At 42.2% G+C, this 20623-nt stretch overlaps 1 protein-coding gene and 1 pseudogene across 2 annotated transcripts in view; one reads left to right on the plus strand and one right to left on the minus strand.

The window, feature by feature from the left end:
• LOC126620260 (uncharacterized) overlaps positions 1-13502 on the minus strand; it is a 104547-nt gene extending 91045 nt beyond the window's left edge. The window contains exons 1-2 of one of the 2 annotated variants that reach the window (XM_050288775.1): positions 12680-13502; positions 4022-4140 (exon numbers count right to left, since the gene is read on the minus strand). In XM_050288775.1, the coding sequence (XP_050144732.1) occupies positions 4022-4140; positions 12680-13502 (942 nt within the window). Of the gene's footprint in view, positions 1-4021; positions 4141-12175 lie in introns of those variants that run through there. The other variant, XM_050288774.1, reaches the window with a different exon arrangement.
• LOC126620258 (pectin acetylesterase 5-like) lies at positions 27-15980 on the plus strand (annotated as a pseudogene).
• The last annotated feature ends 4643 nt before the right edge of the window (positions 15981-20623 follow it).

Here is a 20623-nt window from a genome sequence, read left to right on the forward strand (position 1 = left end):
AAACCAAAAACAAAAATAAAAAAAAACAAAAAAAAGCTTCTTGTCTTAATGAAAACTGGCAGTTAATTTTTCAGTGTCCGTTTGACTGAGTGAGCAGAGCACCGGAGGCAGTCAGTCCATTGATGGTGGGGCCAATGGCGAATCCCAGGCTTCGCAGCCTTCTATGGTGGCGAAGATGGGCCAAAAAGGACTGGGCAATCGCCACCGTCGGATTTACCGTTATCGCCTTCGCTCTCACTCTCCTCTCCAACTCTTGGCGCGACGAAGCAGACTCCGAAATCTCCCGCCCGTTTCTTCCCAACGCCGCCGCCTTCGATTTCGTCGACTTGACCTTGCTGCGCAACGCCAAAGATAGAGGGGCCAGTACTCAATCCCCTCTACTTCCCAATCTCTCTCTCTCTCTCTCTCTCTCTCCCCCCGCCCTAATTGTTTGAATTTTGGTTTTGCAGTTTGTTTGGATGGGACTGCCCCTGGCTACCATTTCAGGAAGGGATTCGGATCCGGCGCCAACAATTGGCTGCTTCACATTGAGTTCAAATTCTATCCCTGTGCCTTTTTTACAGGTCTAATACAAATTGTTCCATTCAATTTCAGTGAATTTGCATATGCTAGTAGATTTTTATGCTTAGAAAGGAAAATTGCGTGATGGGTTTGGTTCGAAAATTGAAAATTTAGGGTGGAGGTTGGTGCAATTCGATTGAATCGTGTTCTTGGCGCAAAGGTACTATACTAGGGTCTTCTAATTACATGGATCGTCGAGTTCCCTTTTCTGGGATTTTGAGCTCTCATCCATCACAAAATCCTGGTAAGCTTGATTTTATTCGGCTGCTATTTTTATTCCAGTAACGCTTCGTTTTGTAATTCTAGCTCAATCTAAGTTGTTGGCCATCTAATTGATGTGATTCAATTCATTGTTTGGAGCATTCTCTAGAATTCTTTAACAGGAACAAAGTCAAAATCAGATAGTGTGATGGCGCATCCTTCGCTGGCCACCCGGAAAATGAGCCTAAGGTGCATTGTGTTTGGAGATTTTGCTGCCTTGTTTTAATTTTATAAACGGAAGAATGTAAGCTGTTAGTTTAACATTGGCTGTTCTTCTATTTCATAGAAAGGATCAGGACCTTTTTTTAGGGGCCAGCTTATCTGGGAAGCAGTTATGGATGAACTCTTGTCAATTGGCTTGTCAAAAGTGAAACCGGTATCTCGTGGTTACTTCGGTTAAGCTCTATTTGAATAATATGAAGTGCAGTTCACAGCTTTTAAACATCAGAAATTTTCTATGCATGTATCGATGATTATGACTATACAGGATGTCTTTTTCACTCTCTTTCGAAGAGCTGGTTTCATTAATATTATAATGATATGATTGGTCCAGCAATTGTAATACCATTCCCCGCAAGAAAAGTATTGTTTTCCACTGTGAACTAATTAAAAGCTACTCATCGAGATTATTACAATGAGTGGTCTATTTCTGCTAATAAGCATGAGTGGCACTCTTACAGGCTCTTCTTTCAGGATGCTCTGCCGGTGGGTTAGCGACTCTTATACATTGTGATGACTTTCGACGTCTTCTGCCTAAGGATGCAACTGTCAAATGTCCTGCTGATGCAGGTTTTTTCCTTGATGAGTATGTTTTGGCGTACTGGTGCCTTCGGCACCTACATCTTTTAGTGAACCAGTTCAAGATGAAATCTTTCTAGGATTATACAAGGATCATATTTCTTTGTGTACGCTTCCAGGATCATATGATATCTCCTAAATCATAAATTTCATAAAATGATGGTGTTGCCTGATTCTACTCTCTCATTTTCATACCTCAGAATATGAGACCTATCAAAATGGAACACCTATGTACCACATGTTAGGTTTTTGGCTCAAAATTAGGATGATGCAATAAATTAGGTTTGTGTTACCTATTTGGTTTTGGTGTCCTACTTGGGTTTGGATTTGACTTTTTAGTTAGTTTCCTTGGTGGAGAGATTTTGTTAATTACCTATTTGATTAGGATTTGGATTTATTTCCTATTAGGATTCTTGATGTAACCTAAGTCCTATGCACTATAAATAGGACCTTAGGGTTAGTGTATTTAGTGTGGTCATTCGTGTGGCAATTTGGTGAGAGTCAATTTGTGAGTTAGAAAGCAATTTGGGAGAATCTTCTCCGTTTGTTTTGGGTTCTCTACTCGTTTGGTTTAGGGTTTTTAATTTATGGGATTTGGGTTGTGACAATTTTGAACACTCTTTTGTAATCTCCGTTTGTTTAGTGAAATTCCTCGCTGTGCTTCGCTCGTGGACGTAGGCTTTACGCCGAACCACGTAAATCTCTTGTATTAGTTTGAGATTGTTTGTTTTAGCTTTCACCTACGATGTTGATTTTGGTACTTTGTTTGAATTCGCTTCCGTTTGCGCATAAAAGTACAACACCACATTTTTCTAAAATGATTGAAATTCTTCCTATCAAGTTACAGTAGGATTTTTTAAATTGTTTTGCATGTATGATGCTTTTCCCTTTTTTCCTATCTAGTGCATCCTCTGTGCTCAGGATAGTGAATTCATAAAGAAATAGGAGATGTAGAGAGAGAAAGAGGGAAAGTTTTGAGCCATTTTCTGTTTCCTACATTTCAGGGAAGATGTTCTCCAGCATCGGACGATGAGGTCTTTCTATAATGATGTTGCCATCCTTCAGGTTAGCTTTGATCTTTACTATTACTAGCTCATGTGATCTTTATATTTTTTTATCAGTATGCTTTTTGTAGAAATTTAATTACTATCAAATGCTGACACTGTCAGATCTGCAGGTTCCACCATTTGATTATTTGATGTAAAAACTAGTCGATATGTTTTTAATTTATATGGGTCCATCTGCTTGTTCTTTTTTGTGAGTCTGACACATCATCTATGAGAAAAGGTTTCATTCATCTTGGTCTATATCACTTAATGAAAATTAAATCTTTAGCGTGAAGCTTTAGGACATTAGTCATTAAACAGTACCTTCATTGCTTTTTCTTGCTTATTTTTCTGTCGCACTTTCAGTGTTTATCAAAAAGTTTGCACAAGGATTGTCTTTCGAGGATGGAACCAGCTAAGGTAGTTGTTCTTTTCCTCTGTGGTGCCAAATAGTCAAATTTTATAGCTTCTTATTTTTCTGCTCAGTTATGATTTATAACACAAGGCCCCCATTTTTTGTTGTGAACTTCTACACCAGTGTCTCTTTCCTGAAGAAGTTATTAAATACATTAATACCCCAGTGTTTCTTGTCAACCCAGCTTATGATTTTTGGCAGGTAATTTTCTTCAGAACCCAAGCTTCATTTACTTGCTATCAGAAATTGATTTGCATTCTTTTGTCATTTCCTAATTTTATGACATTAGGTACAACATATCTTGATACCTGAAGCAGCAGATCCACATGGCTATTGGAGAAAGTGTAAACTGAACATTCACAATTGTAATCCCAGCCAGCTTAAAACACTTGATGGTAATTAAATTTGAGAAAACCAAATTATATATTGCCTGACCGTCCAGGAAAATAACATACACCTAATGCTGTTCCGACTTTATATAGCTAAGCATGTTTGTGACCAACTCTTCATGCGCTACTACCCCAATGATCTGATAATTGTTAATTCAAGTGGTTGATCGTAACCATCTATAGATTTTTGTGGACTATAAACCAGCATATTTGCACACTGCATGCTGTGATGAGCAGGAAGTTAGGGGTCTTCTCATCACGTTGCATTTAAAATATCCTATGAAAAATGTTACCCTAAGAATCCTAGAGTTTGTGGACCATAAACCAGCATCTTTTACAGTCGCAAGTTGCAAGAGTGGGCATTACTAACGTCAACTTCAGAGGTGTACATTGTCAAACTAGGGGAGTATAGTCTTGGTTCATCTTACATGTATTTTATAGCTTCAACTGATAGGTCCTTGCAAGTCATTCTATAATGAAGTGTAACTGTATAAACAGAATATTGTGGCAGATTAACACAACAACAACAACAATAACAAAGCCTTTTCCCACTAAGTGGGGTCGGCTATATGAATCCTAGAACGCCATTGCGCTCGGTTTTGTGTCATGTCATCCGTTAGATCCAAGTACTCTAAGTCTTTTCTTAGAGTCTCTTCCAAAGTTTTCCTAGGTCTTCCTCTACCCCTTCGGCTCTGAACCTCTGTCCCGTAGTCACATCTTCGAACCGGAGTGTCAATCGGCCTTCTTTGCACATGTCCAAATCACCGGAGCCGATTTTCTCTCATCTTTCCTACAATTTCGGCTACTCCTACTTTACCTCGGATATCCTCATTCCCAATCTTATCCTTTCTCGTGTGCCCACACATCCCACGAAGCATCCTCATCTCCGCTACACCCATTTTGTGTACGTGTTGATGCTTCACCGCCCAACATTCTGTGCCATACAACATCGCTGGCCTTATTGCCATCCTATAAAATTTTCCCTTGAGCTTCAGTGGCCTACGACGGTCACACAACACGCCGGATGCGCTCTTACACTTCATCCATCCAGCTCGTATTCTATGGTTGAGATTTCCATCTAATTCTCCGTTCTCTTGCAAGATAGATCCTAGGTAGCGAAAACGGTCGCTTTTTGTGATCTTCGCTAGATTGCTCCGGTCATTAGTGTGGATAAGTATATAAATGGATAGAGATAGGAAAGCAAACACAAGATGTACGTGGTTCACCCAGATTGGCTACGTCCACGGAATAGAAAAGTTCTCATTAATTGTGAAGGGTTTACACAAGTACATAGGTTCAAGCTCTCCTTTAGTGAGTACAAGTGAATGATTTAGTACAAATGACATTAGGAAATATTGTGGGAGAATGATCTCGTAATCACGAAACTTCTAAGTATCGGAGTGTGGTGTCGTCTTGACTTGCCTTATCTGTCTCATAGGTAGATGTGGCATCTTCTCTGGAAGTACTTTTCCTCCATCCAGGGGTGGTATCTTTAACTGGTGGAGATGCACAAGGTAATGTATCAATTTCACTTGAAGCTTACTTGTAGTTTCAGGCTTGGTCAAGCGCGATACAAACCATGTAGTAGGAGTCCCCCAAGTCGCCGAGCTAGGGGGTTTGCTGAAAGAGGTGACAGGCAAGGTAAGCAATCAGAGCTCCGACTGATTGTTCACCTTCTCCCCATCTTGTAACAGCATGAAGGATAAAGAGAAGAAAAATGAGAAGAGATGATATGAGATACTTTTGCTTTTGAAGAAGTAACTTTCCACAGGCTTATTCTTGAACTGAGCTGGAGGGTTTTCTGGTTTCCTCCAGAGTATAAGGCCGACTGAAGAATTTGAGGGTCAAAACAAGTCCATCAAATCTAGAGTACGTTCCACCCTGCTGATATGGGATACTTTTGCTTTTGACAGAGTAATGGATGTATCGGCACGTGTGATGTTACGCTTGTCTCCACATGCTTCCTTGTATCCTTCGCACTTGCCCTATCTGTTCCTCAAGCAGATGCGGAATCTTCCTTGGAAACATAAGATGTTGAAGATGTGTACTCGAGAGCAATGCCAGGTAAGTAATCAGGTAAGGGGTTCCAGGCAGTCAGTTCCTGGCTGGAAGCTTGATTCCAAGTGCTGACTGATTGCTCTCTTTCTCCTTGTCTTGCAGGTAAAAACAAGGCCAAAGGAAAAGACAGGGAAAAAGCATGATATGGGATACTCTTGCTTTTAACCCTGATGATATGAGATATTCTTGTTCTAGTATAGCTTGTTTGCAGAGGTATTATCGGGGGGAAAGAAAGCTGAATATTTCGAAAGGCTTCGTTGGGAGTGCCCTCTCAGATATGATGAAGGGTTGAGCATTTTTGCAGGTCTGCCTGTCCGTTGGGGATGGAGGTTGACATATATAGGCGTCTCCCTAACAACAAGTAGTAATGCTATTCCTTTACCCTGCTTGGTCATAGCACGGTAGTGGGAGCTGTCAGTTTCACATGTTTTAACTCTGTCAGAGCACTTTGAAAAAGTGGTCTGTGGTATCTGGCTCTCAAGATTCGGAGAACGATGCCTCTTCGATTTTTGAGAAAGCAATCATGCTGGGGGTCTGGCTCTCGAGATTCGGAGAGCAGTGTCTCTTCGATTTTTGAGGAAGTAATCATGTTGGGAGTCTGGCTCTCGAGATTCGGAGGGCGGTGCCTCTTCGATTTTGGAGCAAGCAATCTTGTTGGGAGTGTTGTCTCGAATTTGAGTAAAGGTTGGGTATGTTTGCTAGTCTACCTTGCCACGAAGCACAAAGGTTGACACACAGGGACTTTCCAATTATCCAGCAATGGTACTGTTCCTTTACCCTCTCTTCGATTTTGAGAAAGTAGTCATGTTGGGAGTCTGGCTCTCGAGATTCGGAGGACGGTGCCTCTTCGATTTTGGAGCAAGCAATCTTGTTGGGAGTGTTTTCTCGAATGTGAGTAAAGGTTGGGCATGTTTGCTAGTCTACCTTGCCACGAAGCACAGAGGTTGACACACAGGGACTTTCCAATTATCCAGCAGTGGTACTGTTCCTTTACCCTTGTGGGTAATAATATGGTAGCTAGACCTTCAAAATTTATGTGTCTAAACTTTGTTAGTGCTGTTTCTTTGCTATTCTTTTACCTTTCTTGGTCAGAGCGATGTAGTGGGAGCTGCAAGCTTCACGTGCTCAACTTTGGCAGAGAACTTTGACAAAGTTATCTGTGGTACCCATGAGCTATTGTTGCGTGTGGGAAGTGGGTAATTGAACAGTAAGATTCATGTGCTTTCTACTTCACCAGAAATCTTCGACAGAATGCCCATAATTTCTGCAAAGCTGAGTGTGCGTGTGACAGGTGCTGACAAGGCTAGAAAAGTAGGTGCCTCTTCGATTTCTGAGATCGGCCCTCGTGGTCTCTGAGCAGCCCAGCTTTTGAGAAAGCGAACGCCTCTTCGATTGATTCGGAGAACGATGCCTCATCGATTTTTGAGAAAATAATCATGCTGGGGGTTTGGCTCTCGAAGATTCGGGGAGCAGTGTGTTGGTACCATATATTGGGCCTCGTATATTTGGGCCTCACACTAAAGCCCATACTTTGTAAAAGAGGAGGAACCCCTTATTCTATAAAAGGGGACTCCTCCCCTCATTCTAAAAGAGGCAAATAGCCAAGCCATCCTACAAGGCTCAAAGCTCTCATACTTTTAGAGAGAGAGAACTCATACAATTCAAGAGGCTCTCCTTCCTTCTCCCTCACCCTCCTTTCTCCGGGGGACTTCCCCCAAACACTTGTATCCATACACATACAGAGAAACACAATCAACTACAGTGTGGACGTAGCCCAAACATTGGGGTGAACCACGATAAAATCCTTGTGTTCTTTGTGTTCTTCGTGTTCTTGAGCGTTTGTGCAGATTCACGGTCGGATTTACGTTGTTCCAAGACCATCCGGTTTTGTGCATCAACATTTGGCGCCGTCTGTGGGAAACGATACGAAAAGTTGTGTCGGTTCTCTATCATTTTTTCATCTCCGTCGTGAATCTGCAAAAATCCAGAAACTGAAAAGATCTAAATCTCAAACAGACACAGAGTTCTCTCTCTCTCTGACCATGTTTCATCAAATGAATTCCACTCTGTTAGAAAACAAGCGTCTCTCAACAAGACTGATGAGACTGAAAGTTGGAGGTCAGTCCCTTGCTCTCTTCCTCAGCAGCAAGCATGCACCGCCAGAAGCAGTAGCACGATCCACGAGACTGACGAAGGCCAGTCGGATTCAGGCCCTCTTTTCACTTCAAGATCACTTCAGAAGCTACCAGGTGCATCAACCAGAGCCCTGTTTTGGTCTATTCATCGACGATGACGACGAGCCTGCCGTGGGTGACGAGAATAACTTGTCCGATCTGCACATATCTCTTGAACGATAATTTTTTCGTACAATCTGAAAAAATCGACGCAGAGGAATCGGATAAGATGAGCGAGAGGTAAAAGATTCGCCACCATCTCCAATTGCTTGGATCTGGAGATTATGTACCTGGTTAAGACTCCTAAGTGCATCAATGTAAACTTGCCGCCATACCCAAGTGCTTCAGTGAGCGTCGTGGTCCTTGCGACACGTCGGCAAAACCCAAAAGACCGTCTCCGGAGAGTACCGTCTCGACCGCCGACTGGCACACTTGTCCAATTCCACTTTTCCCAAAAGACAACCACCATCCTCACACAATTTTGGCGAGACGGTTCTCGACAGAAGTGGAGTACCCACCTCAAGACTCTCCGCCGTCTGATCATTCTCTGGAGCTCACTGTGCTCACCTGAAACAACACCGTCACCAAGATCGAGCACCACAGTTTCTCTCTCATCCACCCCTCGTCTAAAGAGAGAGAGAGAGAGAGCAAGAAGGTCAGAGAATATCGCAGAAAACCGTATCAATTATGGCTGCGAGTGCTGTGACGGAGAATGAAGCACTGACCACACAAGCTCCATATGCTCCTGTCATTTTTTAGAGGAGAGTCAGGAGTGACTTGGAAACCAAACTTCTTAAACCATATATGCCCAGAGCATTGGTTGCTCCAGACACAGACCATCCAACGGGAACAGTCAGCCATCAGCACCGTGACATGAGTGCTCTTCAGCAGCGAGCAGCCGGAGCAGCCCATTTCAGTTCCCGTTTTGCCCTCCGACACTCTGACCATGGTTTTCCAGGCAGATGGAATAATACGGATGCAACCGGAGTGAGGGTAGCAAGCTCTCGGGGAAGAAAATGGCCGAAAGAGCCAGGCATGCTGTTTATCTTTTGACTCAGTGGGGAAGAAAGTCTCCAACAACATCATTTCCATACCCATCTGTGTTTTTCCACTCATGATAATTTTGAAAAAGATAAGATAAGGGAAGAGCCCTGTCGGTCAGATCCACACGTGAAAAAAGATAAGTCATTCACCTAATTCAATTGTTTTTATTATTTAATATTTATCAAATGGTACAGGTTATTGTGTGATGGTGGAACAATGATGATATCTTTTTATTATTTAATATTTATCAAATGGTACAGGTTATTGTGTGATGGTGGAACAATGATGATATCTTTTTATTATTTAATATTTATCAAATGGTACAGGTTATTGTGTGATGGTGGAACAATGATGATATCTTTTTATTATTTAATATTTATCAAATGGTACAGGTTATTGTGTGATGGTGGAACAATGATGATATCTTTATTTTATTTTTTGAATGTTTTCCACTAACTGATGGTGGGTTTACAACAGATGCTGAAAGTGGATGTGGGTTGCCACACCCATGCATTTTAAATTATGTTGAAATTATCAGCTCAAATCCAAAAGAACTAATCCACTTTTATAACCTAAAACTATGCTATAATACGCATGGCAAGGTTTTACACTTATAAGAAATATACATATTAAATAATTGTTGTTACCATATTTCTTTTACGTATTTATTATATTTATTCATTATACGCTCATGATTATACTGTCATTTATTGTCAGGAATTATTGAGCAACTAGGTCCACTGATCAACATTGTTGCTGATTAACGAGGTCTACCAACTTATAGACTGATGAGCCACGTGCTTGTGGTGATCTCTTGTCTGACCGGACACCCACTTGCTCGGACATTCGCTTATTGGGACACCTATGTGCCTGGACCCAACTCGATGACCCTACAGATAGTCCCAACTCGATGCCCCTACGTATGGCCCCGATTCAAAGATCCGACTTGCGGACCCGATCCGCGGATCCGACACATAGACCCAATATGCGAACCCGACAAGCAGACCCGAGTCATGTCGAGAATCAACTCATACTGAGTGCATGTCGACATAAAGTAGATACTTGCAATGAGGAATACCACGAGCCGAGCCGCCTCGCAACGAGCATAGCCTCTAGCCGAGCAGCCTCGCAACGAATATCGCCTCCAGCCGAGCAGTCTCGTAACGTGTGATACCTCTAGCCGAGTATTGCTTTATGTTGAGCATTACCTTGGGTTGATACTGGTTCAAGACATCTAGCCACTTTGGCCCGTACATGGATTGGATTTGAAGTCTCCAGCCAAAAGATTCCTTTGACTGAAGACTTGGGGGACTCCTGTTGGTACCATATATTGGGCCTCGTATATTTGGGCCTCACACTAAAGCCCATACTTTGTAAAAGAGGAGGAACCCCTTATTCTATAAAAGGGGACTCCTCCCCTCATTCTAAAAGAGGCAAATAGCCAAGCCATCCTACAAGGCTCAAAGCTCTCATACTTTTAGAGAGAGAGAACTCATACAATTCAAGAGGCTCTCCTTCCTTCTCCCTCACCCTCCTTTCTCCGGGGGACTTCCCCCAAACACTTGTATCCATACACATACAGAGAAACACAATCAACTACAGTGTGGACGTAGCCCAAACATTGGGGTGAACCACGATAAAATCCTTGTGTTCTTTGTGTTCTTCGTGTTCTTGAGCGTTTGTGCAGATTCACGGTCGGATTTACGTTGTTCCAAGACCATCCGGTTTTGTGCATCAACACAGTGTCTCTTCGATTTTTGAGAAAGTAATCATGTTGGGAGTCTGGCTCTCGAGATTCGGAAGGCGGTGCCTCTTCGATTTTGGAGCAAGCAATCTTGTTAGGAGTGTTTTCTCGAATGTGAGTAAAGGTTGGGCATGTTTGCTAGTCTACCTTGCCACGAAGCACAGAGGTTGACACACAGGGACTTTCCAATTATCCAGCAATGGTACTGTTCCTTTACCCTCTCTTCGATTTTTAATAAAGTAGTCATGTTGGGAGTCTGGCTCTCGAGATTCGGAGGACGGTGCCTCTTCGATTTTGGAGCAAGCAATCTTATTGGGAGTGTTTTCTCGAATGTGAGTAAAGATTGGGCATGTTTGCTAGTCTACCTTGCCACGAAGCACAGAGGTTGACACACAGGGACTTTCCAATTATCCAGCAGTGGTACTGTTCCTTTACCCTTGTGGGTAATAATATGGTAGCTAGACCTTCAAAATTTATGGGTCTAAACTTTGTTAGTGCTGTTTCTTTACTATTCTTTTACCCTTCTTGGTCAGAGCGATGTAGTGGGAGCTGCAAGCTTCACGTGCTCAACTTTGGCAGAGAACTTTGGCAAAGTTATCTGTGGTACCCATGAGCTATTGTTGCGTGTGGGAAGTGGGTGATTGAACAGTAAGATTCATGTGTTTTCTACTTCCCCAGAAGTCTTCGACAGAATGCCCATAATTTCCGCAAAGCTGAGTGTGCGTGTGACAGGTGCTGACAAGGCTGGAAAAATAGGTGCCTCTTCGATTTCTGAGATCGGCCCTCGTGGTCTCTGGGGAGCCCAGCTTTTGAGAAAGCGAGCGCCTCTTCGATTTCTGAGATCGGCCTTCGTGGTCTTTGAGCAGCCCAACTTTTGAGAAAGCAAAAGCCTCTTCGATTTCTGAGATCAACCCTCGTGATCTCTAAGCAGCTCAGCTTTTGAGAAAGCAAACGCCTCTTCGATTTCTGAGCAGGCGCCTCTTCGATTTCTGAAGCTCCGTCGAGTGCAGATTTTTATAGGGGCTGGCATTAAGTTCTAAAGCACACTTGAATCTCCACCAGTAGAAGCTTCATTCTTGCACTTCTAAGATCTTGATTTGTCCGACCTCTTCTCTCTTCAACACCTTTGAAAATGTCTGGCCCATCCGACCGTCGTTTTGACTTGAACCTTGTTGAAGAGGCAGCCCCGCCTTCTCCAGACAACATATGACGCCCATCCTTCGTCTCCCATACTGGTCCTCTTACCGTTGGGGATTCCGTGATGAAGAATGATATGACCGCTGCGGTGGTGGCCAGGAACATTCTCACTCCCAAAGATAACAGACTACTTTCCAAACGGTCTGATGAGTTAGCTGTTAAGGATTCGCTGGCTCTCAGTGTTCAGTGTGCAGGTTCTGTGTCTAATATGGCCCAACGCCTATTTGCTCGAACCCGCCAAGTTGAATCATTGGCGGCTGAAGTGATGAGTCTCAAACAGGAGATTAGAGGGCTCAAGCATGAGAATAAACAGTTGCACCGGCTCGCACATGACTATGCTACAAACATGAAGAGGAAGCTTGACCAGATGAAGGAAACTGATGGTCAGGTTTTACTTGATCATCAGAGATTTGTGGGTTTGTTCCAAAGGCATTTATTGCCTTCGTCTTCTGGGGCTGTACCGCGTAATGAAGCTCCAAATGATCAACCTCTGATGCCTCCTCCTTCTAGGGTTCTGTCCAGTACTGAGGCTCCAAATGATCCCCCTCCGGTGCCTTCTCTTTCTGGGGCTCTACCGACTGCTGAGACTTCTCCTAAGCAACCTTTGTGAAGGCTCCCTCTTGTGTGTTTATTTTGACTCATGTATATGTACATATTTGTAGCTTATCGGGGATATCAATAAATAAGCTTTCCTTCATTTCAACGTATTGTGTTAAATACACCAAAGCCTTCTTCGCTAAGTTCTTTGAATTTTCTTTTGTTGAAGCTTGTATGTTGAAGCTTTCTGAGTGGAGCATGTAGGTTGGGGTAGTGTTCCCTTAACTTCCCGAGTGAGGAAAACTTCTCGGTTGGAGACTTGGAAAATCCAAGTCACTGAGTGGGATCGGCTATATGAATCTTAGAACGCCATTGTGCTCGATCCTGTGTCATGTCCTTCGTTAGATCCAAGTACTCTAAGTCTTTTCTTAGAGTCTCTTCCAAAGTTTTCCTAGGTCTTCCTCTACCCCTTCGGCCCTGAACCTCTGTCCCATAGTCGCATCTTCTAATCGGAGCGTCAATAGGCCTTCTTTGCACATGTCCAAACCACCGTAACCGATTTTCTCTCATCTTTCCTTCAATTTCGGCTACTCCTACTTTACCCCGGATATCCTCATTCCTAATCTTATCCTTTCTCGTGTGCCCACACATCCAACGAAGCATCCTCATCTCCGCTACACCCATTTTGTGTACGTGTTGATGTTTCACCGCCCAACATTCTGTGCCATACAGCATCGCCGGCCTTATTGCCGTCCTATAAAATTTTCCCTTGAGCTTCAGTGGCATACGGCGGTCACACAACACGCTGGATGCACTCTTCCACTTCATCCATCCAGCTTGTATTCTATGGTTGAGATCTCCATCTAATTCTCCGTTCTTTTGCAAGATAGATCCTAGGTAACGAAAACGGTCGCTCTTTGGCATTTCTTGATCTCCGATCCTCACCCCTAACTCGTTTTGGCCTCCATTTGCACTGAACTTGCACTCCATATATTCTGTCTTTGATCGGCTTAGGCGAAGACCTTTAGATTCCAACACTTCTCTCCAAAGGTTAAGCTTTGCATTTACCCCTTCCTGAGTTTCATCTATCAACACTATATCGTCTGCGAAAAGCATACACCAAGGAATATCATCTTGAATATGTCCTGTTAACTCATCCATTACCAACGCAAAAAGGTAAGGACTTAAGGATGAGCCTTGATGTAATCCTACAGTTATGGGAAAGCTTTCGGTTTGTCCTTCATGAGTTCTTACGGCAGTCTTTGCTCCTTCATACATATCCTTTATAGCTTGGATATATGCTACTCGTACTCCTTTCTTCTCTAAAATCCTCCAAAGAATGTCTCTTGGGACCTATCATACGCTTTTTCCAAATCTATAAAGACTATGTGTAAATCCTTTTTCCCATCTCTATATCTTTCCATCAATCTTGGTAAGAGATAGATTGCCTCCATGGTTGAGCGCCCTGGCATGAACCCGAATTGGTTGTCCGAAACCCGTGTCTCTTGCCTCAATCTATGCTCAATGACTCTCTCCCAGAGCTTCATTGTATGACTCATTAGCTTAATACCCCTATAGTTCATGCAATTTTGTACGTCGCCCTTATTCTTGTAGATAGGCACCAAAGTGCTCGTTCGCCACTCATTTGGCATCTTCTTCGTTTTCAAAATCCTATTGAAAAGGTCAGTGAGCCATGTTATACCTGTCTCTTCCAAAAGTTTCCACACTTCGATTGGTATATCGTCTGGGCCTATTGCTTTTTTATGCTTCATCTTCTTCAAAGCTACAATCACTTCTTCCTTCCGGATTCGACGATAAAAAGAGTAGTTTCTACACTCTTCTGAGTTACTCAACTCCCCTAAAGAAGCACTTATTTCATGTCCTTCATTGAAAAGATTATGAAAATAACCTCTCCATCTGTCTTTAACCGCGTTCTCTGTAGCAAGAACCTTTCCATCCTCATCCTTGATGCACCTCACTTGGTTTAGGTCCCTTGTCTTCTTTTCCCTTGCTCTAGATAGTTTATAGATATCCAACTCTCCTTCTTTGGTATCTAGTCGTTTATACATATCGTCGTAAGCCGCTAACTTAGCTTCTCTGACAGCTTTCTTCGCCTCTTGCTTCGCTTTTCTATACCTTTCACCATTTTCATCGGTCCTCTCCTTGTATAAGGCTTTACAACATTCCTTCTTAGCCTTCACCTTCGTGTGTACCTCCTCATTCCACCACCAAGATTCCTTTTGGTGTGGGGCAAAGCCCTTGGACTCTCCTAATACCTCTTTTGCTACTTTTCGGATACAACTAGCCATGGAATCCCACATTTGGCTAGCTTCCCCCTCTCTATCCCACACACATTGGGTGATTACCTTCTCTTTGAAAATGGCTTGTTTTTCTTCTTTTAGATTCCACCATCTAGTCCTTGGGCACTTCCAAGTCTTGTTCTTTTGTCTTACTCTTTTGATATGTACATCCATCACCAACAAGCGATGTTGATTAGCCACGCTCTCTCCTGGTATAACTTTGCAATCCTTACAAGTTATACGATCCCCTTTCCTCATTAGAAGAAAATCTATTTGTGTTTTTGACGACCCACTCTTGTAGGTGATCACATGTTCTTCTCTCTTCTTAAAGAAGGTGTTGGCTAAGAAGAGATCATATGCCATTGCAAAATCCAAGATAGCTTCCCCATCCTCGTTTCTCTCCCCAAAACCATGGCCACCATGAAAACCTCCATAGTTGCCTGTCTCCCTGCCCACGTGTCTATTTAAATCTCCTCCTATAAATAACTTCTCCGTTTGAGCAATTCCTTGCACCAAGTCTCCAAGATCTTCCCAAAATTTCTCCTTCGAACTCGTATCCAACCCTACTTGAGGTGCGTACGCACTAATCACATTGATAAGTTCTTGTCCTATTACAATCTTGATTGCCATGATTCTATCTCCTACCCTCTTGACATCTACAACATCTTGTACCAAGGTCTTGTCCATGATGATGCCAACACCGTTTCTCGTTCTATTTGTGCCCGAATACCAAAGTTTAAACCCTGAGTTTTCTAGATCCTTTGCCTTACTACCAACCCACTTAGTTTCTTGTAGGCACATAATATTTATCCTTCTCCTCACCATAACTTCCACTACTTCCATAGATTCAAGACGCTTCCAACTTTCTGGTAGGTCCATCTGTAGAAATTGACAATGAAATAGGGTTTATGCATTGATATCACATTTTCACATGTTTACATAGAGAAGAAGCACATCCTCTAATTTCCATATCAACCAGATGAAATGTTTTCCTTTCAATGTAGTAGTCATACTACTTCAACAGCTTTGTGATGTTACTATGTTTGTACCTTGCTTTCCGGATTCTCATGCTTGCGTTCGTAGTAACTATTCTTTTCGTTGCAATTTTATGATTATATCCTTTAATTATTTTTCCCCAAAGTTTATTTTTCTGTTTCTCTCGGGCTAGGGAACCAAAGGTTTTAACCTGCATTGCTTGTGAGGAAGATGCCTGGCTTCACTTAATTGGTTGCCAACTACAAAGGAAATAGATGAATCGTTCGAATTTTATCGGATGTCCCCAAAGAAACTATGTTGGAAATATTTGGGGAGTTTTGAGACCTTGAGGAACTTCATATGCATTCTGTTGTTTGGATCCCTTTACCACTTAAGGGTCATTTTATCTTGAATTTTATTTTTAACGTCTTGCTTTGCCTGCCACTGTTCAGTCTGTCAAAAAATATGTTAAATTTGCTGATGTCTTGTGTGAGAAATTCTGGGTCCGGCAAAGGACCACGCTTCCGTGCGGATCCATACACATAAGACACCTCCTACAACATCCCCTGATTTGTCATCTTACCTTGGCCCACTTTTTGGTTCCAACCCCTTTCACATGTCTCTAGTTCTGGGTGCCGAGTAGAAGACCTTCTCCTCATGGCCACATTTTAGCAAAAAAATTGAACCTCAACGCACCACATCATTAAATTTAATGAATCTATTACAATTTAGAGGTGAAGGGTAAAGTGAAACACAAGAATTGAATGTTAAGAGATAAGTCGTCTCAAAATGACTTTTAAGGAGCAAATTGGTGCTTGAAACATCTATAGGCAAGCATAGCGGTATAAGTTTTTCTCTCGTAAAGTGAACATCACATGTGCTTCATCATCAAATCAAACAGATTTTAGTCGTATTTGATGGTGGAGAGAAAAATGTAGCACAAACAGTTAATTTCATAGGCAAATTAGGTCAAAATGACTATTAAGGAGGAAAGAGGGATTTCAAACGTCTATTGGAAAATATTGCAGTAGTTACTAACTTTTATGAAAGAGTTTTGAAGAATCTGGGAATCCAACTCTTTCGTTTGATCTAACTTCCGACACACAAAACGGTGCAATATGATATCCATCCGTCACAACCTTAGGCAAACTAGCTAGTTTGGTCATGTCCAAAATGTCTTTCCCTTGTGGGAAAATTGTGTTGCAACGAATCAACATCTTCCTCACCTCAAATGTTGTCAAGAGACATCGTAGCTAATGAAAACCTTCAATATCGTCAATCACGTACGATTTTAAGGGGTTTCATTGTTACAATACCTCTTACACCATTTCAAGTTCGCAGAGTGCCAATGGGCATCATTTTCTCACATGGGAAATATATTTTGGAAAAAATTCACGTTGGAAGAGAGTAGGCAATGCAGTACAAATGCTAACATAAATTTGTATCATTTATTTGTACCATAATTTGTATAATTTATCTAATAAAAATATGATCCACGTGTTGATGGACCTTACCTCTATTAAATGGTAAGTGTAGCACTACTTTGTTTTTTCTCCTTGGTTGTCCTCCCTTCTTTTCTTTTTTCCTTCTCCCTCCAATTTTTCCCGTTGCTTGTAGAGCATCCTAGCTCTCTCTCTTTTCTTTTTCTTTTTCTTTTTCTTTTTCCTTTTTCCTTTAAAAAAAAATAGCCAGACCAAGTTTCCTTCTCCCTCAAGTTTTTGCCGTTCCTTGTAGAGCATCCTACCTGTTGATGCACAAAAACAACGAGGACTTTGGTACAACATAAAGTGTTAAGTTTGTGACCTTCTCTAGATTGCTTCGGTCATTAGTGTGGATAAGTAAGTAAATGGATAAGGACAGGGAAGCAAACACAAGATGTATGTGGTTCACCCAGATTGGCTACATCCATGGAGTAGATGAGTTCTTATTAATTGTGAAGGGTTTACACAAGTACATAGGTTCAAGCTCTCTTTTAGTGAGTACTAGTGAATGATTTAGTACAAATGACATTAGAAAATATTGTGAGAGAATGATCTCTATTTATAGAAGAGAATTTCTAGTTTCATTCTGACATTGACATGTGTCATGTTGTGATTGGCTTCTGATGTTAACACATGTCGCGTTATGATTGGCTTCTGATGTTGACATGTGGCGCGCTGTGATTGGCCTCCTGGTTGGAGGGAAACGCTTCTGGGTCCTTGACGGTATAACGTTGACCAGTGCTCAGTAGTTTCGGGATTAGTCAAGTATGGTATAAACAGTGCTCCCCTAAGTTCCCGAGTGAGGGAAGCTCCTCGGTTGGGGACTTGCAAGATCTAAGCCATTGAGTAATCACGAAACTTCTAAGTACCGAAGTGTGATATCATTTTCACTTGCCTTATCTATCTTATATGTAGATGTGGCATCTTCTCTGGAAGTACTTTTCCTTCATCTAGGGGTGGTATCTTTAACCGATGAAGATGCACAAGGTAATATATCAATTTCACTTGAAGCTTACTTGTAGTTTCGGGCTTGGTCAAGTGCGATACAAACCCTATTGTAGGAGTCCCCCAAGTCGCCGAGCTAGGAGATTTGCCGAAGGAGGTAATAGACAAGGTAAGCAATCAAACTTCCAAGCAAGCAACCTGGATTGAAGGTTCGACTTCGGCTTCTGGTTGATTATTCTCATTCTCCTTGTGTCGTAAACAGCAACAAGGATAAGGAAAAGCAAATGGAGAAGAGATGATATTATATACTTTTGCTTTTGAAGAAGTAACTTTCCACATGCTTATTCTTGAACATGGCTGGAAGGTTTTCTGGTTTCCTTTAGAGTATAAGGCCGACTCAAGAATTTGAGGGTCAAAACAAGTCCATTAAATCTAGAGTACGTTCGACCCTGATGATATGGGATACTTTTGCTGTTGACAAAGTAGTGGATGTATCGGCACGTGTTTTGTTACGTTTGTCTCCACATGCTTCCTTGTATCCTTCTCACTTGCCCTATCTGTTCCTCAAGCAGATGTATCAGGCAAAGGGTTCCAGGCAGTCAGTTCCTGACTGGAAGCTTGATTCCAAGTGCTGACTGATTGCTTTCTTTCTCCTTGTCTTGCAAGTAAGAACAAGGCTAAAGGAAAAGACAGGGAAAAAGTATGATATGAGATACTCTTGCTTTTAACCCTGATGATATGAGATATTCTTGCTCTGGTGTGGCTTGTTTGCAGAGGTATTATCGGGAGGAAAAGAAGCTGAGTATTTCGAGAGACTCTGTTGAGAGTACCCTCCCGAATGTGAAGAAAAGTTAAGCATTTTTTTTATTTGTAGGTCTGCCTGGCTGTGGAGGACAGAGGTCGACATATATAGGAGTCTCCATAACAAGTAGTAGTGCTATTCCTTTACCATTCTTGGTCATAACAATGTAGTGGGAGCTGCAAGCTTCATGTGTTTTAACTTTGTCAGAGCACTTTGAAAAAGTGGTATGTGGTATCTGGAAAGCTGATGTTGCGTGTGAAGATTGCAGACAAGCTTTATCCAAGGAAATTTGGCTCTCGAAGTTTGGAGAGCGGTGCCTCTTCGGTTTTCGAACAGGCAATCCTGTCGGGGATCTGGCTCTTGAGATTCAGAGAACGGTGCCTCGGAGACCTCCCCAACGTGGTTAACACCCCATAAGGGACAGTTTCTTCCGTTATCTATAACCCAATTTTCCATTTGAACCTCCTTCCACGGTCGCCACTATTCAGGGAGTTGCTTCAGTCTCTACCGCATGGGTACACCTTGCCTGGTTCAGGAAACGGGTTGCTGCTCAGTAGCGGCGACAATGAGAGAGATGAGCGGATGAGGGGTTTTGTATGACCCAGATGCAGATGAAAGTCTTGGGAGGTAGTTTGATAATGGAGTTTTGGAGTTCTCGAGAAGAAAATGTGTGAGAAAGAGAGGAGAGAGAGCACTTGTTGTTGTTATTCTAAGGACGACTCAGTTGCCCAGTACCTGGCGTCTCGTCTCCAACGGTTTCAAACACCCACACAGAGACCCACAAGATCGAATGCTTCCACCACCGATTCTCTTCGACTTCTTCACCACCTCCTCCAGACGCTTCGTATTGGCACCACTCTCTCTCTCACCACTAGCGTGCTCCGGACGCACCAACTCTAGAAAGCACCATGTTTTCCAAGGCAGCATTTGGCTGCTCCGACGCAGAGATTCCCCACTCCTCCATTGCTTTTGTCGGTAAAAGCAGAAAGGGAAACAGAGAACTTGAGTGCCATCTGCACTGTGCAAAGTAAAAGCAAAAGTAAAACAGAAAACGAAAAAAAAAAAGCAAAGCAAAAAACAAAAGCAAAAGCAAAAGCAACGCACCAACGATCTTTGTTTTTGTATGATGTAATTTATTTTTCTTATCTTTCGGAGACATCTATATAAACTCCATCAGAGGGTAATAATATAAAAAAAAAAGGCAAGGCCCAAAATAAATGGGCTGGAATGTTGTGTGGAGAGCGAAGGCCCATATGCGCAAAAGAGCCAGGCCTTCAATTATCACCAACCAGGCGACCAAAAATACGCCCAGTACTACAAAAAATTATTCGGCAACCTGCCGCTATTACCACCAACCAGGTGATCAAAAGTATGCCTAGTACTCCAAAATTATTCGGCAATCCGCCGCTATTACCACCAACTAGGTGATTAAATGTACAACCCATACTTTAATATCATTTGGCAACTAGCCATTCATGCCACCAACCAGGTGATGAAATGTACAACCCGTACTCTCATTCATACCACCAACCAGGTGATCAAAAGTACGCTCAGTACTCATAATTATACATGAGCATTACTCATGTCATTCATACATAAACATTCATAAGCATCACTCATGACAATCATACATAAAATTCATGACCATCATTCATGAGCATCACTCATGACAACATCCATGAGCACCACTCATGTCAATCAACATAAACATTCATGAGCATCACTCATGTCAATCAGCTTCAAAAACTTCATTTACAGAGCTCTAGCTTCAAAGCTTCATTTACAGAGCTCTAGCTTCAAAAGCTTCATTTACAAAAGCTCTAGCTTCAAAAGCTTCATTTACAAAGCTCTAGCTTCAAAAGCTTCATTTACAGAGCTCTAGCTTCAAAAGCTTCA

This window comes from Malus sylvestris, chromosome 4 (genome assembly GCF_916048215.2).
Source record: "Malus sylvestris chromosome 4, drMalSylv7.2, whole genome shotgun sequence".
In the NCBI taxonomy this organism is placed as follows: domain Eukaryota; kingdom Viridiplantae; phylum Streptophyta; class Magnoliopsida; order Rosales; family Rosaceae; genus Malus; species Malus sylvestris.